Source organism: Scyliorhinus canicula, chromosome 5 (assembly GCF_902713615.1).
Source record: "Scyliorhinus canicula chromosome 5, sScyCan1.1, whole genome shotgun sequence".
Classification (NCBI taxonomy): Eukaryota; Metazoa; Chordata; class Chondrichthyes; order Carcharhiniformes; family Scyliorhinidae; genus Scyliorhinus; species Scyliorhinus canicula.
This window is the reverse complement of record NC_052150.1, coordinates 96,167,638-96,182,871: the sequence shown is the minus strand read 5'-3', so window position 1 is coordinate 96,182,871 and position 15,234 is coordinate 96,167,638. Positions and strand designations below refer to the sequence as shown.

The window sequence follows — 15,234 nt, the reverse complement described above, 5'->3', positions numbered from 1 at the left end:
TTTTTTTAATAAACATTTTATTGAGGTATTTATGATTTTATAACAATAACAGGATAAACAATGTACATACAAATATAAACATAGTGCAAAGGCTGTCTTCCTCCCTCACATATCCCACCTTTCTTACACACTAATCTAAACTAAAATAAACCCCAACGCCCCCCCCCCCCCCCCCCCCCCACCTCTGAACACAGCGCGGCCCTTGTTTTTAACACCTTGGACATGACAGCCACAAACCCCTGCCATAATCCCCTAAATTTCGAGCCCAGAACATATGAACATGGTTCGCTGGTCCTCCCGCACACCTTGCGCACCTGTCTTCTTCCCCAAAGAACCTGCTCATCCGGGCTACTGTCATGTGAGCCCAGTGCACAACCTTAAACTGTATCAGGCTGATCCTGGCACATGTTGTGGACGCATTGACTCAACTCAGTGCATCCGCCCAGAGACCATCCTCTATCTCTCCTCCTAACTCCTCTTCACATTTGTGTTACAGCACCTCGATCTGTGTTTCCTCTGGCCTCATGAGTTCTTTATAAATGTCAGAAACCCTCTCTTCCCCCACCCACATTCTGGAAACTACCCTGCCCTGTATCCCCCTTGGCGGCAGGAGTGGGAAGGTTGAGACCTGCTTGCGTAGGAAGTCCCGCGCCTGCAGGTACCTAAACTCATTTCCACCCGTCAATTCAAATTTCTCCGCCAGCTCCCTCAGGCTGGGAAAGCTCCCCTCTTGATCCCTGCTCTTTGCCATCTCTGAAACCCTCCATCCAACCTCCCCGGGGCAAACCGATGGTTATTGCAGATTGGAGAACAGGTTGATGCTTCCTCTGCTCGCCCATGTTTCCTACATTGCCCCCAGACTCTCAGGGCTGCTACCCCCTGGTGGAGTACTATGCCGGCGGGAACGGTTGAGGCCCCCTTACCAACGCCCCAAACTCATGCCCTTACATGATGCCACCACAACTCGCTCCCACATCGACCCCCCCCCCCCCCCCCCCCCCACCCACTTCCTAATCACGGCTATATTTGCCACCCAATAATAAGTACTAAAGTTCGGCAGCGCTAGCCTACCCTCCCTACCTGGCTCCGCTCCAGCATCCACTTTTTTGCTCGCGGGGCCTTACCCGCCCATACAAAGCCAGAGATCGCCTTGTTGACCCATTTAAAGAAGGTCGGTGGAATAAAGATGGGGAGACACTGAAGCACAAACAGGAATCTCGGGAGGACCGTCATTTTCACTGTCTGTATCCTCCCAGCCAGTGATAGCGGGAGCCCTGTCCTACCTTTGAAAATCTTCCTTCATTTGGTCTACTAGCCGGGCCAAATTTAACTTATGTAGTCATTCCCATTCCCGTGACACCTGGATACCCAGGTACCAAAAGCTTCCCCCTACCACCCTAAACGGCAGTTCCCCCAGCCTCCTCTCCTGCCCCCTTGCCTGGATCGCAAACATCTCACTTATCCCCATGTTCAATTTATAACCCGAAAACCAGACAAATTCCACCAGAATTCTCATAATTTCTTCCATCCCCTCTAGTGGGTCCGAAACATACAGGAGCAGGTAAAGCGTAAAGCGAGACTCTGTATTCCACCCCTCCCCGAACCAGCCCCTTCCAGCCCCTTGAGGCTCTCAGCACAATTGCCAGCGGCTCTATCACCAGCACAAACAGCAGTGGGGAAAGGGTGCATCCCTGCCTCATCCCCGATGCAGCCTAAAATAGCCCGATGTCAACCTGCTCGTCCGTATTCTCACCACGTGCGCCTGATACAGCAACCTAACCCAGTCGATGAAGCCCCCTCCAAACACAAACCACCCAGCTCCTCCCACAGATAGGTCCATTCCACCCGACCAAATGCCTTCTCTGCATCCATTGTGTCCACTGCCTCTATGTCTCTACCCTCTGGGGGCATCATGATCACATTCAGCAGCCTTCTAACGTTGGCCACTAACTGCCTGCCCTTAACGAATCCCATCTGATCCTCCCCAATCACATCTGGAATGCAGTCTTCGATCCTAGAGGACAAGATTTTGGCCAATAGTTTGCCATCCACATTTAATAATGAGATCGGTCTGCAGGACCCGCACAGCTCCGGGTCCTTATCCCGCTTCAGGATCAATGAGATAGTGGCCTGTGCCATCGTGGGGGGAAGCCCCCTTCTCTCCCTTGCCTCATTAAATGTCCTCATCAGCAGCGACCGCAGTATTCCAGATAACTGTTTATAAAACTCCACTGGGTACCCGTCCGGTCCTGGGGCTTTACCCAACTGCATGGCCTTCAGCCCATCTGCTATTTCTTCCATCCGGATCGAGGCCCCCAGCCCTTCTACCAACCCTCCGTCCACCTTTGGGAACCTCAGCCCTCCTAGGAATTGCCTCATCCCCTCCGGCCCAGCTGGGGGTTCTGACTTATACAACCTGCTATAAAACTCGTTAAACACCCTATTAACCCCTGTTGAATCTCTGACCAGATTCCCATCCCTGTCCCTTACTTTCCCAATCTCCCTGGCTGCTTCCCTCTTTCTGAGCTGCTGCTCAAGCATTCTGCTGGCATTCTTTCCATGTTCATAAATTGCCCCCCTCGCATTTCTCAGCTGCTCGATCGCCTTCCCTTTAGTTAATAAGCCAAACTCCGCATGTAGCCTCCGTCGTTCCCTTAAAAGCCCTGCCTCTGGGGTCTCCGCATATCTTCTGTCGACCTGAAGTATTTCCCTTATCATTTGGTCCGTCTCTGCTTCGTCTACTTTCTCCCTGTGGACCTGTATCGAGATCAGCTCCCCTCTGACCACCGCCTTTAGCACCTCCCAGACCACCGCAGCCGAGACTTCACCCGTATCATTAACTTCCAGATAGTTCTGGATACATTTCCTCACCCACCGCACACATCCTCTTCCACTAACAGTCCGACATCCAATCTCCAGTGCGGGCGCTGGCCATCCTCCTTGCTCACCTGTAGGTCCACCCAGTGCGGGGCATGATCTAACATCGTGATCGCTGAATACTCAGTGTCCACTACCCCCGTCAGTAAGGCCCTGTTCAAGATGAAAATGTCGATCCGGGAGTACACTTTATGCACGTGTGAGTAAAAGGAGAACACCTTCACTCTCGGCCAGCCAAACCTCCATGGGCCCACTCCCCCCCATCTGCTCCATAAACCCCTTTAACTCCTTTGCCATTGCCGGCACCCTGCCTGTCCTTGAGCTCGACCTGTCTAGCCTTGGGTCAATGACTGTGTTGCAGTCCCCCCCGTCTCCCCCCCCCCCGCTCCCCCCCCCCCCCCCCCCCCCCCCCCCCCCCCCCCCCGCCCCCACACCCCCATGACCAACTTATGCGAATCCAGTTCGGGGATCTTCCCCAACATCCTCCCTTATGAACTCCACATCATCCCAATTTGGCGAGTACACATTCACGAGGACCACTGGCAGCCCTTATAGCTTCCCACTAACCATGAGGTAAGGGCCTCCCACATCCGCAACTATTCTTCCCGCCTCGAATGACACTTGCTTATTAATCAGGATCGCAACTCCTCTCGTCTTAGAGTCCAGCCCCAAGCGAAATACCTGTCCGACCCATCCCTTCCTTAATCTAATTTGATCGGTTACCCTAAGGTGCGTCTCCTGCAACATTGCCACATCCACCTTCAATCCCCTCAAATGCGCGAACACACGTGCCCTCAGGTAACCGATCAAATTAGATTAAGGAAGGGATATGTCGGATAGGTATTTCACTTGGGGCTGGACGAGAGGAGTTGCGATCCTGATTAATAAGCGATTGTCATTTGAGGCGGGAAGAATAGTTGCAGATGTGGGAGTGTCAAGGAGTACCAAGACACTCCTTGCCTAGGTACCTGTGGAATCTCACCACCATTGCCCTCGGGGAGGTCCCCTACACGCGGCTTCCTCGCTAGTGCTCTGTGAGCCGTGTCCACCTCCAAGGGTCGCGTGAACGTCCCAACCCCCATTAGGTTCTCGAACATGCCCGCTATATATGCCCCTGTGTCCGCACCTTCAGACTCCTCCGGGAGACCAACGATTCTCAAGTTCTGCCAGCGGGACCTATTCTCTAGGTCCTCCACCTTCTCCAGGAGCCTTTTCTGCTGCTCTCTCAGCATCCCCACCTCCAACTCCACTGCAGCTTGGTGTTCCTCCTGCTCAGTCAGTGCCTTCTCCACTTTCTAGGTGGAGAAGGTGTTTTATTATTAGGAAAAGCACTGGAAATATTTGTGAACCACTTTCCAATTCTTTTCTGCAAGATATGCACAATGTAAATCACACATTCCACCTGCAGGAGAGATTTCAAAATGAGGTGCATCTTTGCTTGAGTATCCAGTCTATGTTCCAGCCGAGCAATCGATTCCTTAATCGTGTCCAAGCATTCCTGCTTCTGCTTGGCAAAGCCCTCTCGTATGAACTGCATCAACTGCTCCGTCAACCGCTGGCCATCGAGCCAGGACTCCGGTCGTCCGTCATGCTTTCTCCCGCTGCAGCTTCGACCCAGGCCTTCTCTGCTCGCCCATTTCTTCCTTTGCGAGCACTCCTGGTCCACCTGTCCATACACCAATGTAGGATTCCTCCTCACAATTACGTCCACCATCAATTTTCCGAGTAAATTCCAAGAAATAATCGGGGAAAAGGTCCAAAGGTCCAACCCAAGCGGGAGCCACCAAATGTGCGACCTACTCCTTCATGCCATCGGAAGTCTGCCTTGTGTTGTAAATGTTAAAGAGCCATAGTTTGGACCAGTTTTGGGCTCTTAGCTGTGGGTATGATTCAGATCAATTTCTTACCCTGATGAATTTAGGCGTGCAATAAACATGTTTCGTTTAAGCTATTTCAATATCGCTCATGAAGGAGTTGGAATTTGAACTTAAATGTTTAGCTAACTTTTATTGTGTGAAGTGGGGATGAGGAATCATTAGGGGAGGATGTATATATATTTCAAGCCATTAATATTGTTTGCCTAAACCAGCAAAATGTGGAGGTGGAAGGTGTATTCTCAATAATCAAGATTTTCATCAGTTAAGGAATGCCACACTAGTCTGTCTCCTCACTACCAAATTCATGCAGATGCCACACTTTAGATAGAGCATTACCTGACATTAGTGAAACTTGTATAATGTACATTAGAACAAACTGGCTTATCAAGAATCTACGCCTTAAATATTCAAAATCAGCCTCCACTGCCTTTTGAGCAAGAGATTTCCAAAGACTCACGACCATCTGAGAGAACAAAATTTCACATTATCTTTGTCTTAAACCATAAGGGTCCGCTGATTCGCGCCTAACATTTTAGGTCAACAGCCTTTCATCAGAATCCATTGAGATCCATCACCGCTGGATCCCAACGTTCAGATTGCCTGTGACCACGCAATGCAGGTGTGTACACATTTCCCAGGAAGCATCCATGACAGTTACATCTTGGGATGCTCACAGATCCCAACTGTTTTTGAGGGAGGGCAGCAGCTAGAAGAATGGCTCCTCAGGAGCCAGTGGGATTCTCTCCAGCCTTTGAAAAAATATCGGAAAATTCCGTTGTGGTATTTACATGTCAGCCATTGTAGATGGTGTAGTGGTAATGTCATTAGACTAGTAATTCAGAGACTCAGGCTAATACTCTGGGTCATCGGTTCAAACCCCACCATGACAACTGGTGGAATTTGAATTCCAATTCAATAACAAGCCTCAGTAATAGTGACCATGAAATTGTTGTAAAAATCCATCTGGTTCACTAATGTCCTTTAGGGAAGAGACTCTGCTGTCCTTACCTGGTCTGGTCTCCGTGTGACTCCAGGAGCACAGCAATACATTTGATTAAATAACTGAGTAAGCCAATTAGTTCAAAGACAATTAGAGATGGAGAACAAATGCTGGCCTTGCCCACGTCCCACGACAAGCATGACTTTTGCTTTTCTCATCCCCACAGATGTAAAAAAAAAGTTTCATGAAGGTAGGATCCCCACCTTCAAAATTCCAAAAATCAGCAGATATAGTTCCTTGCACATCATGCAACATAACAAATTAGATATGTGCCACTTTTCAAGACAGCAGAACATGACAGTGTGTGTGCTGCATTAATTATTGCAGTTGATAAAAATCAAGCATCTCATTGCTATGCAGCAAATGTACCTTATTTCTCTTGATATTATTCACAGTGCCTGTCAAATCAACTTGCTTGATATCACTTCCGTTCTCTTTTCCACATGCTGAAAAGAAATCGATAAATTTATCATTGCCTGAGCAAGGATTATATTACAAGGTGTTTTATTATTAGGAAAAGCACTGGAAATATTTGTGAACCACTTTCCAATTCTTTTCTGCAAGATGTGCACAATGTAAATCACACATTCCACCCGCAGGAGAGATTTCAAAATGAGGTGCATCTTTGCTTTCAGATAACATTAATATTCTTTTCACCTAATTATCTGCAAAGGATTATTAGCATCGCTGGCAAGGTCATTATTTAGTTCCAAACTTTATTTGTCCTTGAGTAGGTGGTGGTGGGTCTGTGTGGTAATTGTGTGTGCCATATTCCACAGAGCTTTTAGATCAAGAATCATCAAATGCTATCAGTGAAGGAGCGGTGATGGATCTCAATGGATTCTGATGAAAGGCTGTTGACCTAAAATGTTAGGCGCGAATCAGCGGATATGAAACAGTCAGCTTTTGGCGGGATGTTTCTGAACGGCTACAGCGCTGAAATTCGCCCACTATTCATCAGCACTTGGCCAGGTTTTGGGCCTTGGGACATTTATCCTCATCAAGGCTTCTCTTTCATTGATTTCCAGCACTGCTGACCTGAACTTGCTAGCAGGACCGGCTCCACACATTTTGACCGGCAGCTCCGACCTTTACACCACCCCCCACCGTTCAGCCCCCCCCCCTCTGACACACACACTTTCTGGACATCCCCTCATAACCTTCTTGTAGCACCTGGTAACCCCCTCAGCCCCGCCCCCCCCATGGGCCCCACTGGGCCTGACTCTTGGCAGTGCCAACCTGGCCCCTAGGCACCTTGGCATTGCCAAACTGGCACCCTGGCAGTGTAATCAGGACAGCCTGGCACTCCGGAGTGCCAGGGTGCCCAGGTGGCATTGCCAGGGTTGCAGGCTGGCAAAGCCAAGGTGCCCGGGTGCCGGCGGAGTGCCAAGCTATTACCCTGCCCTGTCCCTAACCACCTGGTTATCTCTAATGGTCTGCGAGACCGCCCCGCCCCAAGTTGGAAACCAGTGTTAAATGGTGCCCAGTCAAGATCTTGCAGGCACAGCCATTGACTCCGGCAGCCGGGTGACAGCAGATCATTTAAATATGCCGGGCGTAACGCAGTGGCTGAATCACGGCGTGAACTCTGTTTCTCTTGCCACAGTAACTGCTAGACCTACTCAGTATTTCCAGAATTTTTTTTTTTATTACTTGAGTTCAATTCATGTTCATCAAGAATCTCATTGGCATTGGGGAAATATTCCGCTCCTACTTTCAGAGGGCAGGAATGGCGGCGTGGGCAGAGAATTGAGGTAGAGTCTCAAAACAGCTTTCACGCCAATTAATTATCCATGATCTCTGCCAAAGGCGTAATGGGGCTTCCGCCATGAAAGGGCAGGAACCCCATTAGCCTACATTAACATACATAGTGCGGGCCTCTCCACAGGCAACCCCCCCCCCCCTCCTCCCCTCCCCTCATGTAGGGACCTCCACCCCCTCCCCAATGCCGGTGGGAAGTCACATTGGTGGGGTTTACACAATCGGGTCCTGGCAAATGGTCCCTGCGCACAGGTAAGTACACCCCAGTGGGGAGAGTGTCACGCCCAGGTATTATTACCCTGATAATGCCTGAGCAGTGACCCCTGCCACTGCCCCCCAAACAATGCCGGGGCTGTGCCAGGGCAATACCTGGGCAGTACTAGGGGAAAGTGCCAGGGGGCAGTGCCGGGGGTAGTGCCGAGGTGCTTCTGTTGGGTTGGTCCATGTGGAGGTGATTCCTGGGGATGTCATGTTCTGGTGGGGGTGGGGCATCCTGTGTCTGTGGGGTCCATGGGGAGGAGAGAAGGTTGTGTGTCTGTTGAGGTGGCTTTTTAATTGTGTCGCCCTTTTAAGAGCCTATCTTGCCAGCGTGACATCATGGGACCCACCTCCTGGTTTTGTTCAACAAAGTGTTTGAAAGTAGGCAAGAGAAGCTGTCATTTCAGCTGGCCAGCCACACACCGCTTTTCCCGCCCAGATTAACATTTTGCCAAAAAAAACGGAAATATCGCCCACCGTCTAGATTCTGGTCTACATCTGAATTGTAAATCTACTTTGCCCCCTCCTATTGATGCTAAAAGACATGCTGTGTATTTCAACAACAACTTGTATTTATACAGAACCGTTAACCAGCAAAGGGCCCCAAGGCACCTCACTGGAACGTTATCAAAGGAAATTTGACACTGGGCATGCACGGAGACATTAGGACGGCTAAGCAAGAAATTAGTGATTTTAAGGAGCATCTGAAAGGAAGAAAGAGAGGTGGGGATGCAAAGAGGTTTAGGGAGGGAATTCCAGAGATAGGGAGCATGATCTACCCAAATTGGGACAGAGTCCCATTGCACGTGAAATTAGCCGGGTGTTTCCCGGCACTCGGAGTGCCGAGAAACACCCCACTATTTAACGCCCATCCGGGTAGATCAGGGGCCTCAGCGGTGAACTGCCCGACAAGTCTGCACTTAACCCTGTTTTTGCACTGAGGAGCTCTGCTCACCAGAACTCCTCAGTGCAGCGAGCGATCAGGATGCCATTTTAAAATGGTGTCCCGATCTCTCGAGCCCCCAACATGACCCCTGAACACCCCCAAGCCACCCCTTGCAGAGCAAACCCCTGCCCAATTATCGGCGTGCAAAAAATGCCAGCTTGTCAACCTGGCAGTGCCTCTGCCAGCTGGCAGTGCCACCTGGGCACCGTGGTAGCATCAGGCTCGCACTAGGTGGCAGTGTCAGGGTGCCCAGATGGCACCAACAATGCCAGGGTACTACCCTTCCCAGAATGCATGCACTGGGGGCCTTCAATCCCCTGGGTGACCCCCACAAGTACTGTTCCATCTGGTTCCCATTTCGCAGGATCTCGGGAACACATATTAAAGTGAGACTAGCTGTCTCTCTAATATGCAGGTTTGCCAGAAAGTGATCCCGCCCACAATGGGAGGGATTCACATTGCAATGTCGCACGAGATCATGTGAGATCTCGCGAGGCGTAGTGAGCCGGGTAGATCCCGGAAGTGCCTTTCGGGCGCAACGCGATTGGGTAGATCCCGCCCAGGACCTCAGCAGCTGAAGTCATGGCCATTAATAATGAGGTGAAGGAAATTGGGGATGTGTAAGAGGTCAGGATGGGAAGAATGCAGAATTCCCAGCAATTTTTGTTTCCAACAATTTTTTTTCTTTATCATCTCTCCATCTGGCTATGTGTAGTTTGGAGATATATATATTTAATTTTGATCTTTTGCAGACAATACACTTGGAATTATTTTTAAGGAAGCAGCTGGTTTAAAGCATGATGCAGCTATTATACAGACCCGGCCTGGTCGGAAGTTCCAACTGGGTGTTACAGCTATGAGGTCAATCCTTTGTCATTCAAAGGATGTAGTATCAGTAATGTGCGATAACCTTCTACATTGTGTCAACACTCCTGACAGAAAAAAAGTGTGGGTGGAAATGCAATTGAGTTACTCACATGAGGTTTCTCCTTTTGAAGCAATAGCAGCAACCAACTCCTTCTTCACCTATTGTCCAAAGCAAGGAACATAACATGAGTGTGGTCACTGGCTCAAATCAATAAGCTGCTGTGCTTTAGTAAACATATTCTGCAGCAGAAGAAACTGAAGAATTATTACTTCTTAAAAATAGGATCAAAAATTACCATCAGCATAAAGAGACATTTTCAGTCAAATTGTGCTGCAAATGTGATTGGCAGCAGCAGAAGGGATGTTAAATGTATTAGTACTGGCACTAGCGAATATAGAACATACAGTGCAGAAGGAGGCCATTCGGCCCATCGAGTCTGCACCACCCACTTAAACCCTCACTTCCACCCAATCCCACTAACTCAATTACCCCTCCTAATCTTTTTGGACACTAAGGGCAATTTAGCATGTCCAATCCACCTAACCTGCACAGACATGGGGAAAACGTGTAGACTCCACATCGACAGTGACCTAGTGGGGAATCAAACCTGGGACCCTGGCACTGTGAAGCTGCAGTGCTACCCAGATACAAAACATAATGCCATTGTGGCAGCTGCTATACAAGCAACTGAAGGCCAAATGTTAACTGTTAAATGATTAGTCTGAAAATAAAAACTTTAAATGATACAATTAGGACACTACACTACAAACTCTTCCCTGGTGGGAATGGTTTGAATCGAGTGATTGTGTTTACAGTTTCTCCCTCTTAAAAACTAACTTTCCTGACACAACAACTGCCATTCATTGTACACATTTTCAGGTGTTTCACTGGGAGAAGGCACTACATAAGTGCTCGTACTGTTGCCTCTACATTGAGAGACGCTCTCTGTATACTGTTCTGTCATTTTGAATGTGGATTTCAAAAGACGGTTCACAATGATTTACTGTCAGTATCATAGACAAGGGTGGAAATTCCCTGAAAAATGGCAGAATGTCAGGGTCAGACTGAGAACCAGTGTGTTTTTCCCAGGCAGGTTTACCATCTAGATCTTCTGACACATTGCTATTTCTGGAAGGAGATGTGTTTGCACAGTTATTGTCAGAGGTGGGACTTAAAGACGCCGGCAAGTCAGCTTTACAGGCAACTCCATCTCGAAATGAAGTTAAAGACCCACCCCCAACTGATCAATTATTGCCAGCATTCACCTCCTCCGCCCCCCCCCCCCCCCCCCCCCCCCACCACCAAGGAACGCTTGCATCAACTCACCCTCCCCCTATACAAGGATGTCTGGCACCAACTTTCCGTCACCCTCAAGGATATCTAGCATCGTGGTCCTCTAAATGGGTTTCTCTTTGGCCCTGGCCTGGCCCTTGGTAGTGCCGATTGGCAGTGTCATATTATTACCCTGATGCCAGTGGGTAGTCAGGGCACTGCCCTGCCGTGTCCTTAACAATCTGGGAGATACACTGGCCTCTGAGCCCCAGGCTTGGTCATCAAGTTTAGTCTCCATTTTTGGAGACCAGCAGTGATTCCCACAGGTGTTACATCACTGGTGAATGGGAACATCCAACGTTCCTGGAAGATTTGGCATTAAGCCAATTTTGAATATTTAAATAAAATGCATGATAATCGGGTTCACGGCCTGATCGGGGGGCTGGGGTGAGAGGGCGGGGGGAGGGACATATCAATCTGAGATCTCTCTGTTGCAAATACCATTATGGCCCTCTCGTGAAAGTTTCCAGCCATAAAGGGATTTTCACTGGGGTGTAACGGGGCTGGAAAATCGCTCCCATGGTCTTAATTACTGTTTCAACTATAAGTACGGGATTGGATGGTATCTCTGTGAAGGGAGAGTGTCTCTGAAAGAGTGATCAGTAAAGGGAGGGACAATAGGGGCAGCATGGTGGCACAGTTGTTAGCTCTCTGCCTCATGGTACCGAGGTCCCTGGTTCGATTCTGGGTCACTGTCCGTGTGGAGTTTGCACATTCTCCCCGTGTCTGCGTGGGTTTCGCCCCCACAACCCAAAGATGTGCAGATAGGTGAATTGGCCAAGCTAAATTGCCCCTTATTTGGAAAAAATGAATTGGGTACACTAAATTTATACAAAAAAAAGGGAGGGACAATACAGCTCTGTGTAAATAGAAGACACAAAAAAGGGAATGAGTGCTTCTGTGTAGTGTTTAGTTAGTCATAAATTCTTACGGTTGCAGAATAAATGTAACAATTGTATTTCTATTTCACCGAACATTGTCCTGGTACAATAAACACTGAGATCTGCTGCACTATTGGGTAAGAATCTCATCAAGTAGAACAGTAAACTCGACTGGGGAGAAAGTCTCAGTCTGTGTTGAATGAACTCATCTCAGCAGTAGCAAGAATCAATATGCCAACAGACTCAGCATCCTCGGCTACAGAGACGGAAAATACAGCTTAATATCCCAATTTGGATCCTTTGAGTTCTCCTGGAAATTCTCAGTGCGTGGGTACCAAATGTGAACCGGATTAGGTTTCACAATGACCCCTTCCCTTGCCAAACCTCCACTAAGGTCAAGTTTCCTTTAGGCCCTCAAGGGTATTTTAATCCCTACAGGATGGTGGACGGGTGGATGTGGGCGGAGGGTGGAAGAAACTCAGAAATCTGCAACCCTACCCCAACCCACCCCTAAAGCACCCACTTCCGGTTTTATTGGATGGGTTTGGCAGTGAGAGAGGAATCTATTCCCAGAAAGCGGGTTTATAATTTAAATATTTTAATGAGGCTGCACCCTTCCACTTCAACAAGGATTTTACTTTAATGCCTCGGGACCCTGCTGAAAAAAACCCTCAGTCACTGAGAATCTCAGTTTATATCAGCAGGATTTCAAGTTTCTCCACGATAATATAGCCTTTAAGAGAAATGTGAGGGGTTCAAATTCATGTTTGACAGTATTGCAATCTGCAGCCACCTTCCAGCATATCTCAATATTGACTTCCAATCGAGTCAGCCTGCTGATTCAGTCTCACCCATTTCTCTCCATTCCCCAAGGGGGAAACATTGGTGCAGTGGTGTTGCCACTGGCCTAATAGTCCTAGGATCTGGGTTCAAATCCCGCCATGGAGTATGTACAAAAACCTGAATTAAAAGGCCAAATGATTGTTGTATAAACCCATCTGGTTCACTAATGTCCTTTTTTAAAAAAAAAATTAGAGGACCCAATTAATTTTTTCCAATTAAGGGGCAATTTAGCGAGGCCAGTCCACCTACTCTGCACATCTTTGGGTTGTGGGGGCAAAACCCACGCAAACACGGGGAGAATGTTCAAACTCCACATGGGCAGTGACCCAGAGCCGGGATCGAACCTGGGACCTCAGTGCCGTGAGGCAGCAGCACTAACCACTGTGCCACCGCGACACTGCCCAATGTCCTTTAGGGATGAAAATCTCCTGGTCTTGTCTCCTTGTGACTCCAGATCCACAGCAATGTGGTTGACTCTCAAATGCCCCCCGAAATGGAGGGCAGTTCGGGACAGCCAGCAACACTCATGTCTCGTAAAATGAATTTTAAAAAAAACAAAGATTCAATTTCACCAACAGTTGTTGCAGCTGGTGTTACATTTTTAATTTCACAATTAGCTCCTGAATTAATAAACATTTTTTTTACTGTTGCTGATAAGAGAGCAAGAGCCTGGATTTGGAGGACTTCATCACATGGAATTATTTTCTCCTCTGCTGATCTTTTCTCTGACCTGAAAAGAGGAAAAAAATGGAAAATCCATTAATTCTTAACTTAATTTAATGTGTTTATTTAGTTTGGAACAGTAAAATATATTCCGCTGTCCTCTTGAAGCACCAGTGACTTTTGATTCCTCATCCCAAAGGTTCAAGATCAGAAACATTTTGTGTTAATTTACTCTTTTTAAGTTGCTTATGAGCCAAAGGTCTAGCAATAGCACACAGTTTAGATGAACAAATATTTCCTCTTGAAGACTTTTTAGAGCTTAAGGGGACAAAACTCGACAGTACCCGAAACCAGGCATGGGGGTCACAATGTGCAATTAGCCCACACCCATTCCTTCGAAAGCAGGCCCCATGCAAGCTCTGCTGCCTGCTAATTTACATGATAGTGGAGTTCAGCCCAGCACTCAATGCACTGTTAAGAGACTGCACTACTATAAAGCCAGACTCCTAAAGGTGAGGTGGGTTCTGGCTGGAGTAAGTGTTGTAAGGGGCTGGGATAGATATTTTCAATGGGAAGGACATGCTCCAAGATTCTCAGTTGAAGCACTGATGGCCTTGATGCAGGAGGTGGACAGGAGAAGAGATGTCCTCTATCCACAGACAGACAGACAGTACAAAGGCAGTGGAACCATATAATCACTGTGCTTAATACAAGCAGTGTAGCCCTCAGCATCTGGATGCAGTGCTGCAAGAAGATCAACAATTCATACAAGTGGTTGAGGTCAGTGAATCCATCTTTAAATGCCATATCCAACCAACTGCACCACTATCCTCGTACTCTATTCAGTTCACCAGACAGCACATCCCTCACCTACCAACAATCATTACTCTAAACTCACATTATCAACTTTACCTCACCTTCACATCCTCACATCCACATTTCACGTCTTGCGCACACTGCCAGCTATTCAACCACGACAGAACCATCACCAAACATATTACACAACACTCACTGACTAATTTACCTCTCTCTTATAGCACCTCACAGGGCAGTGACGAAGGAGATGCTTTGCGAACCGGCGGGGTGGGCAACTCCGGTGCAGAGGAGTGGCGTGAACCACTCCGGTGTCAGGCCGCCCCAAAGGTGCGGAATCCTCCGCACCTTCAGGGGCTAGGCTGGCGCTGGGGTGTTTGGCACCACACGAGCCGGCGCGGAGGGCTTGGCGCCACACCAACCGGCGCTGAAGGACCTAAACCGGTCGGCGCGAGTTGGCGCATGCGCGGGAGCATCAGCGTGTGCTGCCGTCATCCCAGTGCATGCGCAGGGGGGGTCTTCTCCGCACCGGCATGGCGGAGGTTGACAGCGGCCAGTGCGGAGGGAAAGAGTGCCCCCATGGCACAGGCCCGCCCGTGGATCGGTGGGCCCCGATCACGGGCCAGGCCACCGTGGGGGCACCCCCTGGGGCCAGATCCCCCTGCGCCCACCCGAGGACTCTGCAGGCCGCCCGTGGAGCCAGGTCCCGCCGGTAAGGACCTGTTGTGATTCACGCTGGTGGGACCTGCCGGAAATGGGCGGCCACTCAGCCCACCATGGGTCGGAGAATTGCCGGGGGGGGGGGGGGGCACTGCCATCATCCGCCAACCGACGCGCGCGATTCCCGCCCCCGCCAAAACCCCAGCGCTGGAGAATTCGGCAGCCGACGGGGGCGGGATTCACGCCGCACCCCCCCCCCCCCCCCCCCCCCCCCCGGCGATTCTCCGACCCGACTTGGGGTCGGAGAATCCCGCTCTACATTTCTGTTTTACCCTGCCAGCAGGATGCTCCGTTATGCCGGCTGGTTAATGGGGTTTCCCCTTGTGGGGCAGCCCCACATCGTCAGGAAACCCCCTGGGCTGTCGGCAAAATGGAGCATCCCACCGGCGGAGAAT

General features: G+C 49.3%; 1 protein-coding gene across 2 annotated transcripts in view; it reads right to left on the bottom strand.

Annotated features, from left to right (window-relative positions):
• The window catches only part of rapgef5a (Rap guanine nucleotide exchange factor (GEF) 5a), a 282,740-nt gene that overhangs the window by 196,278 nt on the left and 71,228 nt on the right, over positions 1 to 15,234 (bottom strand). For both annotated transcript variants that reach the window (XM_038797428.1, XM_038797429.1), the window contains exons 6-8: positions 13,289 to 13,373; positions 9,697 to 9,745; positions 6,124 to 6,200 (exon numbers count right to left, since the gene is read on the bottom strand). In XM_038797428.1, coding sequence (XP_038653356.1) covers positions 6,124 to 6,200; positions 9,697 to 9,745; positions 13,289 to 13,373 — 211 coding nt within the window. The remainder of the gene's footprint in view (positions 1 to 6,123; positions 6,201 to 9,696; positions 9,746 to 13,288; positions 13,374 to 15,234) is intronic.